Raw genomic sequence first — 13505 nt, 5'->3', positions numbered from 1 at the left:
ATTTATTTTTTGCGCAAGTCTTCTTAGAAAATTATAATTTGCCCTATGACCCTTACGACTCTTTTTGTACATAGGTGGTGAGAACCAATCCCATTATGTTTCATGCAATAAGTGGTGAGAACCACAAATGAAAACTCAAAATGAAAAAGAGGCCTCTTATTTATTACACCACTTTAATTTAATACAAAAACATCAAATATCCACCTCCAAGAGTGTGCCACGGAGTCTGGAGGCTAGGACTTTATACCATTCTTGTGCAAGATACTCTCTCTCTCTCTCTCTCTCTCTCTCTCTCTCTCTCTCTCTCTCTCTCTCATGCTATGTTGTGTGTCCTCATTACTATCACCATTTTTGCTCTTACAAGATTTCACCATCCTTTACTGTATTTTTATGAATGTGTATGTAGATTGAGTTGTCTTTGTCTACTTGTGTGTACTTAAAAAAGTGGGAGATGGTGAGAGTTATGATAGGTGGGTGTGTGTGTGTGTGTGTGTGTGTGTGTGTGTGTGTGTGTGTGTGAGCGCGCGCGCGTGCGTGCGTGTGTGTGTTGAGATCTTGAGGATTTTAGCAACCATTCTCTCAAAATTCCAACAACTATTGGAAGGGCAAAGGTTATTGGGACTACATTGAGGGTGTCAATGAGATGGCAGTATAGATTTTAGAAAGGAATGCTACCACTAAGGAGACAAAGTCAATGAAGGATTGGTATTAGAACTCAACAATGCATTGAACACTAAAAAACAAGGTGATATATGTATGAATGACTATACCTTGAAGATCAAGGGTATATGTGAGTCCCTTACATCCATTGGTGTCACAATGAATCATATGTTCAAAGCCATTTCAAAAAGGAGTCTGTCCATTGTCTATAGGTGTTGAAATGATCCACTACATACTTGGCCAATCATTTGGTAGCCTTATTGTACACAGTAGATTTGAAAACCACTTTGTGGTACTCTTGGTTAATGCAACAAGAGTTAAATTTTTAATTCTCCCAATCTGCTTTTGTCATGTTATTTTGCAAGTGCTCACATTACCTAATCTCAACTTTAATGTGCAAATCCCCCACCTCCGTTAAAATATTTTCCCTAAGCTTCCTTTTGGGGGATGGTCACCCCCCAAAATGTAAGTATAGCACATAAATTCAAAATAAGGGGTTTTAATTAAGAATATTTGAAACAATTTAACAAAACTACATTTATAGAAGGAAGTCTTTATTGCATTTTGGAAAAAATCCATAAGTTTCTTGAAAAAAGGGGTTGTTTTATTACTTCAAAGCATGTAAGTATAGGGTTTTCTTAATACCCATCAAGTGCACCTGCCATAAATGATTTCTTGCAAGTGACACCTGTCCTCCCTCCCCCCACCACCAAGAGGGCTTTGGGCTTCCTCTTTGTTGACCTCACCATCCTCCTCTTTTTTGGAATGGACATGGTAGCCTCCTTGGCCCACTAATACACATTGGGGTAATCGTGGTGTGCCCTACCCCGAGCCGAGCATTGGATCCGACCGCCCACAATTTATCCTTATTGCTTGTACATATACAAACAATAAGGAGCACTCTCACTACCAATTCTACTCAGAGGTTACTCCACCCACACAGTCTCACCTCTCCTCCTCCCTTCATGCTCTGCACACATACATATTAAGCACACCTCACAATTGGTATTAGAGTCATCTTTGATCTCGAGCCTGGCTTCCCCTCCGACCCTGCGTGTGAAGCTCTCTTTGGAGCTTTGGAATTAGCATCTAAGGAGTGGCAGATCTGCTTATATGGAAGCAAAGGGGAGTAGCTAAATTTAACAAGATCTGGGAGCGAGTGGAAGCAAGCTTGGGGAAGGCCTTGTAGAGTTCATACAGAGTCTCAGAGGATAGGCCAAAATCCACAGTCACGAGTGCACATTGGAAGCCCTTAGGACGTGAGTAAGAAATTCAGAATGGTCACTGCAATGAGCAAATATGTAGCGCTTGCAAATCCTTGCGATAGCGCTACATTAGCGCAAAATTCAAAAGGCCGTAGCATTGTGACTCAAGAAGATAGCATTGGTCAAGCAAAGCTAAGATAGCGGATAGAGCTGGACAATTGAAACGTTGGAGAGTGCAGGCCTATAGCACTACACAACACAACACACACAAGACAGCGTTGGTCAAAGCAAAGCTAAGATAGCAGATATTGTTGGACAATTGAAATGCTGGAGAGTGCATGCATGTAGTGCTACACAACACAGAAGTAGTAGATAGAGAGCAAAGTGTGTGTGCACGCATGCAAATGCACGTGCGCGCACGCACGCGCACACACACACACACACACACACACACACAGAGAGTCAGTCGGAATTGCAAAGTAGAAATCTTTGTGCGTGCGCACGCGCGCGCACACACACACAGGGTTTTTGGTCAATAGCAATAGAGAACATAGAGAGAGCACAAGAATTGGAAAGTAGAAATTTGTGTGCGTGTGCATACACACACGGGTTTTGATCGTCGCAAAATGAGAAGTGAAAGAGATTGTGTGTGTGTGTGTGTGTGTGTGTGTGTGTGTGTGTGTGTGTGTGTGTACACCTATCGTTCCAGTGGATCACAAAAGTGAGGAGAGAGAGAGAGAGAGAGAGGGATTGTGTGCATAGTACGACATACACACGATTTTGCTTTTGGCCTCGGCTCTTAACATCAAGGAGATTAGGAAATCTCTTGGCATATGCGGAGTGGATTGGCTTTGAAGACCATTTTCCCTCAGTTTGGATATCGACTTAAAGATTTGGCACTTTTGTTCAACAACGGATGTCAACCCTCCCATCGACATTGGCTTCTCCTTGACATCTTCTTGGCATCGGCGTAACGAGTGAGAGCGGTTTGGCTCTCCTCTAGCATAGCCTCGACATCGGCTCTCCTCCCATGCTCATCCGGAGCGGTTTTCTCCACAATTTTTCTCCAGCTTCCCGACCTTGATATAGTAGGAGATATATTGAGAGAGAGCATCATAGACTCTCCTCTACCCCACATCCAAAGCACCTTGGCTCTGGTGTAGTCTCCTCCGCGATGACTTGTTTCCTCCTTCAACCACACACATTAGACACATAGCAGCTCCAACAAACCATTCCAGAGCGGTTTCTCCCGACGAGCGGCATTGGCTCTCGGATGGCAACTGTGACCACTACTAGGTGGTTGATTGTCATATGTGTTTGCTTTCTGGTCGCAAGAAGTGCTTTTTGACTGACAAGGTAGTGTGCTAGATTTTGGCGTTTTGCTAAGAGGTTGCATTCTTTTCAATGTAGATTATGTGGCACAGGTATTATGCTCATGTATGAATGTGTGGGTCACTTCAGAGAGTTTTCAACGCAGTTTTGTGTGGTTTTTGCTATCTACGCATATGCAGATATAGTGTGAGCTAGTTACAGCTTGCATGTGGTAGATTCATGGGCTTATAGGATTTTGGATAGGTACATTTGTCCATTGAGCTACTCGTTCAAAAGTGAACTAGATTGCCAAGCTTCTGGTAGTTTATATATACCATGTTTGGATTGTTGCTAAGACATTGTCTATATGTTTATGATCTATTCATTTTGGTGAGATTTTACTAAAATTTCGGAGGAATTTTCTTAGATTCGCGCCATGCTTTGTGTGTATTTATTGTTTAGTTTTTGATGGTTTAGTGGTTGAGTGTGACTCCCACTTTGACAGTTATTAAGTTTTTACTCTCGCTTTGCCATGTTTTATCAGTTTCGGACACATATTGGTGTTCTTGTACACACTCTCACATGAATAAGATTTGTGTATATTCATTGTGGTTACAGTTCTCAGATTTTGCACACAAATTTGTTGAATGTGTATTGAGCATCACATTTGCTCTCTATTTATACATATGGTTATGCATTTTATGCTTGGTGAGAGCTATTTATTCTAGCTTTGAGTCTTTGCTATTCGTCGTGCTTGCATTATCACTTGGTGCTTGTTTATGTGCTAACTTTGCTTGATTTCGAACAAAAATTGGACATTGCTTTGGTAGAGCTACATTTTTCATATGCGAACATCAAATTGATGCATTGATCATGGCGATGATTGTGTAGTGGTTGAGTGATCTCAACAATTCCAGCAACTAGTCTCAACCAACACACCGGCAAGCTTGCAACAAGAGTTTTGGACCAGCAAGCTCTTGCATATATCACATATATTATCACAAAACACGCACACTTGTCTAATATATATAATCACAACACACACACACACATTGTTGGCCTTGGAGATCTGAGTTGGATATTAAGGATTCTTTGGTGGAGTTTTTGACCTCCTCGTCAAAGTCTCAGTAGCATGTTTCTGCCTCATCTCTTTGCTACATTCTTCCATCACATCTATATTCCTAGCCTTTGATGCATCACCAATCTTCTGTAACTCTGTATCATTAGAAGTTTTTCCCCTACGGTTTGCAATCATTGAAAATTTCAAGGGTTTTTCACTTTGAGTTCCATCATTTTTGGTTCACCTATCGGGCTAATGTAATGGCCTCGGGCTTGGAGCTTGGTAATGCAATGGGTTCTAAGCCTTCCTTTGAGAGAGAGAGAGAGAGAGAGAGAGAGAGAGAGATTCCTAGATGCCAACTCATTTAGCAGCTAGGACATTCTCTCCAAAAGCATTTCAACACCTCCCTCCACTTAGCTACCAGGAAGTTAAGTCTTGCAAACAGCATCATGACGATCTAGTCATTCACTTGTTTTACAAGCTCAAAACACACCTTTCCAAGATTTACGTTTCCCCATTTGGAACAAGCACTCATTACAGCAAACCAGGCTGGAAGCTCTTTTGATGGCATCTTCCAAATAACTGCCATTGCTTTGTCAAAGAGCCCCACACGACTATACAGGTCTACCATGGAGGTCTGATGCCTGGAAGTTGGGATTATGCCATAAGTGGTACTCATATTGTCGTAATAAAATTGGCCCGTACAAGCTGCTCCTACGCTGCCACATGCTTTTAAGATGCAAGAGATGGTAACCACATCCGGATGAAGACCCTCGAGCTTCATCCGTTCGAAGACACAAAGTGCTTTCTTATGGTCCCCATTCTCACAATATCCAGCAATAAGTGTGGTCCAAGAGACCACGCTTCGAGCTGAAACCTCTTCAAATACATCTTGTGCCCTTGCAAGCATACCGCATTTGGCATACATGTCGACCAGCACAGAGCCAAGTACAATATTGTGTTCCAGCAACTCCTTTCGAATTATCTCAACATGAACTTCCTCTCCCATCTGTGCAGCTCCTAAGTTGCCACATGCTTTCAGCACGCAAGACGAAACCACAGCGTCAGGCAAAAGGCCTTCTTGTCTCATTTTTAAATAGAGATGGAGAGCTTGCTCATCATGCCCATGTTGAGAATATCCAGCGATAAGTGCAGTCCACGAGACTACACACCGAAGGGGGAGCTCATTGAACACTTGTTGTGCCATAGCAAGCATGCCGTACTTTGCATACATGTCTACCAATGCATTCCCCAGTACTTGAACACCCTGCAGTCCCTTGCTTACAATCTCAGCATGTACTCTTTCTCCCTTTTCAGCTGCTCGTACACCTCCACAGGCTTTGAGCAAGCAAGCAAAGCTCACAAGATCAGGAGATAAGCCCTCATCTTTCATGCGCGTCAGACATTCAAGAGCTTCCTCACAACGACCATGCTGGTAGTATCCCTCCATCAATGCATTGAAAGAAACAACATCCCGAACTAAAAGCGCATCAAAAATTACTCCCACCTTCTCAAATGCACCACATCTGGCGTACATACCCACCAATGCATTGCCGAGCACCATGTCCTTTCCAAGATATCCCTCAGAGGAAATAGTTGCATGTGTCTGTTTGCCCTTTACCATCGCTCTCATGCTCCCAAAGGCCTTAAAAATGCAAGCAAAGGTCACTGCACTTGGAGGCAGCCCTTCACATTTCATCTGCTCGAAACAAGTCAGCGCTTCCTCATAGAAGCCATGTTGGCAATAGCCTGTGATAAGTGCATTCCAAGTAATAATGTTTCGGATTGAAAGGTGTTCAAATACTTGATGGGCCTTCGCAAGGTCATTACACTTGGCATACATGTCCACCAAAGCATTTCCAACAGTAGTAATTCCATTTTGCAAGAACTTCTTTCTAACAACCTCAATGTGTATTTCTTTGCCTTTTTCAACGGCTCCAATGCTGCCACACGCTTTCAGAATCGATACAAAAGTAGCAGCAGCAGGAGAGATGCCCTCATGTTTCATCAGCACCCAACAATTAAGCGCTTCCTCGCCCCACCCTCTCCTAGCATATGCTGCAATCATTGCACTCCAAGAGACCACATCTCGGAGAAAAAGCTCACCAAACACATATTGAGCCTTTGCCAGGGCTCCGCACTTGGAATACATACTCACTAGAGAATTGCCCACCAAAATGTTGTTTGCAAGTAGGCCCCTTTTAATGATATCTGCATGCAATTGGCTGCCTTTGTTAAGATCCTTTTGAGTGGCACAAGCCTTTAGTATGAGTGCAAGAGCACTACTATCTGCAAGACTATTAAGGGCAGCTCTATTAGCACCCAAAGCCTCCATGTGATGCTCATCCTTCTCCTCTTGTTGCTGACAAGTACGATAGATACCCTCCAGGTCCATCATTCTCATTGGAGGAGCATGCCTCCTATTGGAGCCTTTTCACAGCCTATATCATTATGTGAACAAATGCAAGGGCGCCAAGTCCCGGGTTGAGTAGCCAGATACTCAACTAACATTTTGACGCGAAGCTCTTGAAGCCTGATGTTTGCTGATTTGAACATGGAGAGTGTTTGCCACCGGACAACTTCTTCTTCCATGCCAAGAGGTATATAAATTTTTACTGCACCCATCAGAAAGACTGCAAGATGTCTTTTGGATTTGTCCATGCCTAGAGCTGAATGACCATCACCCTTCAGGATACTGAGGTCATCGAGAGAGTAAGGGTACCTGGCTGTCCACACCAAAACAGCAATCCTGGGGTGCTGATAGCAGCAGTCCAAAACCCGGTGGTAACAGCAATCCAAACTGAAAGGTAAGAAAGGGAGTACCCGGTGAAAACAGCAAACGCAGAGTATCTGAAGAAGAGATATCACACGAGTAGTGGTAGACGCGAACGGAAACTTGTCGAGGCGGAGGCTTAATAAGCTGGCAAGGGTGCACAGGAGGGATCCCATACACGAGGCAGATGGAAGCAACCCGCTGCAGCGCAGTCCAAGCAGAGAAGGATCGCAGACTCGCAGGCACAAGCGTAAGATGCGTAGAGAGTTCATAATTGCGCATCAATTTTAGAGAGCTGCATCTTTTCAAGAAACTTTAAAGCATTTTGGGCTTAAAAACCATGCTACAATAAATATGGCAAAATGTTAAATTTGTAGCTATAATTTTAATTGGGAATTCTAGCATGCTAAAACATGCCTGTAGAGGAAACGGGCCTGCAAATTTTTGGGTGCCTTTTTGGCAAGCAATAAAAAACAGGTCTTGGAGGCAAAAGGCCATATGCATACTAAAGACAAAAATGATGCAAAGCAAAAAACCAATGCCCAAAATTCTTCCCAAGGCAGTTCCAACAACAACAACAACAATCGGTCCAAGGAGAAGGGAGTTTACAAAGGAAAAAGCAAACTTTCTCCAGAAGAACTTGAAGCTTTTTGCAAGGACCATAAGTGTTCTTTGATGATATCATCATCTACTCCAAGTCTTTGGAGGAACATGAGCAACATCTCCAAGTGATTTTTCAAGCATTAAGGGAGAACAAGCTTTTCCTCAACCAAAAGAAAAACAAATTTTTCCTTCAAGGTCATATTATCTCTCAAGATGCTATCCGTATGGATCCATCAAAGTTAGAGGTAATAAAAGCATGGCCTAATCCAAGGAATCTACATGAGCTAAGAAGCTTTATTGGTATGTGTGCATACTTTAGACGCTTCATAGCAAAATTCTCTCAAATAGAAGGACCATTACATGACTTAACAAAGAAGAACGTTAAGTATTTATGGACTGCTAAGGAGAAAAATGCTTTTGACAAGCTCAAAGAGAAGCTTACTCCCAACTAGTCCTCATGCTTCCAGATCTCTCAAATTTATTTGAGGTCCAATGTGATGCTTATGGTGATTGCCTCGTCTTGCTTCAAGAAGGGCATGCCATAGCATACGAGGGCCGAATGCTCAATATAGATGAATGTTTCTTAGGCATTTATGAGAAAGAGCTTTAAGCTGTTCTACATGCCCTAGACACATGGAAGCATTATTTATTGGGGACTCCATTTATTCTACGAACTGACGACCAAAGTCTCAAGTACTTCATGACGCAAACCAAGTTTTTTGACAAAAAAATGAGGTGGACACATTTTCTTTCGCAATTTAATTCCCATATTGCTCACATTGCTGGTAAGCACAATCAAGTGACCGATGCACATTCACGATGACCAAAAGTAAATGCGATGTCTATAGCTACTCACATGATCTATCTTATATGATAGATGAGTATGCTACTGACCGTGACTATAGAGACATAATGTCAGCCCTTGCTTTGGGGAAGAAAGAGGAGCCATTCACCTTGTAGGATGGTTATCTTCTCCATGACAATAGGCTATGTGTTACCCACTCCCTTCATGAGAAAGTCAGGTATGAATCCCATGCTCCTCCCTATGCAAGGCATAGAGGCATTCAACATACTCTTCGAGGAGTACAAACGTACTTCTATTGGCCTACCATGAAAGTGGACATACAAGAGTATGTTTCAAAATGCGTAGTATGCCAAAATACCAAATATGATAGAGGGAAGCAACTTGGATTACTCCAGCCATTGCCTATCCCAAATTCACCATGGGAGAGTATATCCATGGATTTCATCTTTAGATTACCCAATTCTATCCATGGGAATACGGGAATATGGACAATAGTCGACAGGTTTAGCAAGCAAGCACACTTTATTCCTGTCAAAAAGACTATTAAGTCACACCAAATGGCAACTCTCTTCATATCACAATTTTCAAACACCATGGATTGCCAACATCCATCGTGTCAGATAGAGATCCTAGAATGACAAGTAATTTTTGGAAAGGTCTCTTTGAAAATCTAAGAGCAACATTGAATTTCTCTTCGGCCTATCACCCACAAACGGATTGCCAAAGTGAGATAGCCAATATTACGATACTTGATCTACTAAAGACTTATGTTACTGAAGTAGATCAACGCACTCACAATGAGTAAAGCACTTATCTCTTGTGGAGAATGCCTACAATAATACTGTACATATTCTACGTGAAAAGCACCTTTTGAAATCATTGAGGGAAGACCTAAAAGTGCCTTGCTACTCAAGGTACATGGGAAGATCTTCGATGTCAATGAGTATAGCCGTGACCTACAAGAATCTTTTCAAAAGATTAAGGAGGCTATATCCATCTCTCAACAAAGGTAAAAAGCTGCTGAGAAGCACTGAAGGGCCTTAATATTTAAAGAAAATGATTGGGTCTTACTTAAGTTTCCTATGTCTTGATTTAGGCAAACGACGGGCAAAAATCCTACGGGCCATCAAAAGTATTATGCTAAGCTAGCAAAAAGATACTATGGTCCTTTCCAAATCTTGAAGCCCGTCAATGAGATGGCTTATTAACTCAAGTTTCCCAACCATTGACTCATACACAATGCTTTTCATGTGAGCCTACTTAAGCCCTACAAATAAGAGCCACCAAGTGAACCAATTATTGAAGACCCTCCCGAAGATGAAGACCAAGAAGAGGTGCTACAACCCGGATCTATCCTTCGGCATGAAAACAAGGTACTACGTACATGGTAAGATTATCTGACGGTATTTTATTAAGTTCAAAAATTATCCTTTTGAAGATGATAGATGGATGCAAGAAATACAGCTTAAGGATAGTATGAACCTTGTCAATGCTTACAATGCTACATTAGAGTAAGCAAATGTACAAATTTCTTTTAAAATGACCAATGTTTTTGTCTAATAAGACTAGTTCTCTTTTTATTGTGCACAAATTTTAATAGTATGCATGCTTAGAATCATGTTTGTGATGACGACGTCTCTCAAACCCCAAATGGAATTTGTCACTCTACTTGGGAGAATAAAATGGACTAACGAGCAGACATGCTTGTGGCAGCTATGTCTCCCAAGCACTAAATGGATTAGTCATCTATCTTGGAAATATGTCGTAGGGTAAAAAGGGATCCTCTACTTGCTAAGCAAGATTGACTAATGAGTAAGGCTCTATCTCTACTACCTCATAGTCGAGGATGACTATGATTTCGACAGAGGAAAAATGTCATAAAATCTAATATCTAACCAACCCAAATGATTTTGTCATATTAAACTGATCATTTCATGTGGGAGAATAAACGAGAACAAGGGTTAGGATATAGACATGTGCTTATAGATCTATCTCAACACGGGGCCAATGGTAAAGGGGCCCAAATGAGAGATGGTCTGTCAAAGAGCAAGGCTAAAACAATGGATCTTAAAGACCTCAGGGTTAGCTTCATTGAAGACCTCCAATAGTTAGTGTTAAAAGTCCTTTGACCTTAGGCAAGCTAGGGCTGTGCTTGAGGTGGGAACCTGGTCCAAGCTTGAGGTGCTTGTCATGCCTGATGAGTGAGATGCTTGAGGTGCTTGTCATGCTTGGGATGCTAGGGTTGTACTTGAGGTGGGAACCCAACCCAAGCTTGAGGGGCTTAAGGGCCAAGCTTGTGGTGAGAACTGGGCCCAAGGTTGAGGGGCTTGAGGTGTCACAAAAGTCAAACCAAACCCCTATAAGAGGGGGAGAGCCATGCAAGAAGGGGGGTGGTTGCTTGACCACTCTCTCTCCCAAAGGGCACCCCTTGCCCAAGAGGCAGGAGGACACATGTCAAGCCCCTAGCTAGGTTACCCTCATGGTGTGCCTAAAGCCTATTGGTTGGCCTTACAAGGGGTCCAATGATAATTTAGTGGATTTAATTAATTATTTTAGCAATTATCAAGTCCTCTGTCTCAAAAGGGAAAGGGGGACACTTGTCCCAAGGCTACCCTCGTTGCTTGATATACCCTTGCTTGTGATTGGCTAGACCAGGAGGGGTCCAATAAGCTTCAAGCATATGCTACAAGGGGGGGTTGACCAAAGCAAGCTAGGGGGTTGCTTGAGGGGTATACCCTCTCACACACACACACACACACACACACACACTCATTGTGTATTGTGCAAAGTGCAAGAGATCCCTCTCCTTCTCCAAGCAAGTAGAGAGGTTGAGAGCCTACACCAACACTCTTGGCTATGGAATACAAATCCAACCAAGAGCCATGCTTCAGTGCTTAAGCTTGCCATCTTCTCCATCTTCATTACATGCTATTATGTATGCTAGCAAGAAGAGTGATGATAAGTGAGAAACTAGTTCTTTCTCCTATGAAATGTTTCTTCTTCCTCTTCCCTACCCTCATTCTCTACTAGCTCTCTCCACCTTCGAAGGTGTTTGAGGTCTTGGGACTGAGGCTTGGGATAGTTAATTCTTTCCACAAAGTTTGTGTTATGCTCGTGATGCATGAAGCTTTCCATATTCATTGCATCATCTAGGTCAAAAGGAACACGAAGATTGTAGTGTGACAAGTCTCTCTTGATGGGAGAAACTATAATAAAAATGCCTATTGGAGGGGGGACCGACTCCACATAAATGCGGTCCTCAATTGTTGTCATGTTCTCGAAACTCTCTCTCTTGCAAAAGTATTGTCCATGACAAGTTAACTAAATGCTATGTTTTGTTGCTACCATCAATTAAGTTCACCCGCTATGCTCTCAAAGTAATTTTCCAAAAGTACTTTCTCGAATTTCCGCTACTCTCAAAGTTAATAGGCCATTACCATTACAATGGTATCAAAGCATTTGGTTTCTTTTTTCTTGCTTAAGAAGAGAGGTCCTTAAGTACCCTATAAATGGTTGATTTTGGTAAATATATTAGGGTAAGTGGGACTGGGATCTATTAGCAGTTTGGTTGAGCCCATTATGTGGGATATGGTGCACACCTCGGGAGCTTTGGACTTAATAATGGGGTCTTTTTAGACTTGCATATGGATTTACCATTATTGAGCCATAAGAAGTCCAAAAGGAGCTAACCCTTGGCAATTCTGCAATATTAGACCCACTCCAGTACTCTCTATAATTAACCACTTTGAGCCGTGGGTGTAGATACTTAAGTAACGATTTTCAAAGGCTAAGAGGAGTGGGAACTAAGGTTTTGAATTTCCAAAGCATACACTAAGTAAGTACACAAATTTTGTTAACATGGCTGACAATAACCAAGAGAGTAGAATGAACATTGATAGCTTTGATTTTGCACATGAAGGTGCTAATGATGATGCCCCCATGTTTGTCAGTTATCTTGTTACTAAGTTGCAGCAAGCTATGGGCAACCCTACTTTGCAAGCCGAAGTTACTCAACAACTTTGTGCTTATGGACATAGACACTTGCCTATCTTGCTTCCACTTCTAAGCAGGTGTCTATTTGCTTGGAAGGGTAGCATAACTGGTTTCATTTTCCATGTGCGAATTAAATAGTTCCCACAATATTTCTATACTTCAAACCTTGAGCTTACATATTATAATGAGAGATATGTTGTGGGTGTGTAGAAAGGACCTCCTCTGCTCCTAACTTCCATCGTGTAGCTGAGCAAGCCGTAAGAAGAGTAGCCACCGATGACACCACTTGTGTGGCAGAGGGAGCTGACAAATGAAAGGCGGAAAAGCATAGTCACAAGGCCAATCTTGTCGCATGCAGAGGAGAAGCGTTGAAAGAGAACTAACACAACTGACATGGGGGCTAGATGCGAGTGCTCTCTCTCTCTCTCTCTCTCTCTCTCTCTCTCTCTCTCTCTCTCTCTCACACACACACACACACACACACACACACACACACTCACACACGAGAGCTGTGGCCACCAAGTTGGTACCAAGAGCCCTAAACTTGTGGCGCTGTAGTTCTAACTTCTCTCGCAAGCCAATTTGCCAATCTCACACTCCCTAACCAGTAGTGGCATGGGAATAGCAAAGAGAGCCATCTTGATTGTCGATGCCTATGAGGTTTTACATTCCTAAAAAAAGTGGTGCTTCACCCACGAGAGAGAGAGAGAGAGAGAGAGAGAGAGAGAGAGAGAGAGAGAGAGAGAGAGAGAGAGCACTTTTTGATATGTGGAAGGCTTCATTGCTTGAGGATTTCTCAAGCTCAATAAAGAAGTAGTATAGATATCAAAGTATTAAATTTGAGGCCTGGAGTTTCTTTATGGCCTTCAAAAGGAAAAGTAGAGTGACCCTTCAAGTGACACATGGATGCCTTTAGGGCTCATCTCTCTCTCTCTCTCTCTCTCTCTCTCTCTCTCTCTCTCTCTCTCTCTCTCTCTCTAATACACATAGAAGTGCCCCATGCAAGGGTGTAGCAGATTTTTAATAGGTGTGCTCGGGGTGGTGAGAGAGTGATCGTGGATGTACTGGGCATTCAACTTCTCTACGTCTATCATG

At 42.5% G+C, this 13505-nt stretch overlaps 1 protein-coding gene across 1 annotated transcript; it reads right to left on the bottom strand.

Moving 5' to 3' along the window:
- Window positions 1-3998: 3998 nt before the first annotated feature.
- Window positions 3999-7300, bottom strand: LOC147417816 (pentatricopeptide repeat-containing protein At3g09040, mitochondrial-like). Its single transcript, XM_086507343.1, has one exon. The coding sequence runs from the start codon at window positions 6638-6640 to the stop codon at window positions 4694-4696; it is 1947 nt and encodes a 648-aa protein (XP_086363469.1). The 5' UTR covers window positions 6641-7300; the 3' UTR covers window positions 3999-4693.
- Between the last annotated feature and the right edge of the window lie 6205 nt (window positions 7301-13505).

Source organism: Adiantum capillus-veneris, chromosome 30, assembly GCF_014529385.1.
Source record: "Adiantum capillus-veneris isolate H3 chromosome 30, ASM1452938v2, whole genome shotgun sequence".
NCBI lineage: Eukaryota > Viridiplantae > Streptophyta > Polypodiopsida > Polypodiales > Pteridaceae > Adiantum > Adiantum capillus-veneris.
The sequence above is the reverse complement of the archived record's forward strand: the minus strand, read 5'-3'. Positions and strand labels throughout refer to the sequence as shown.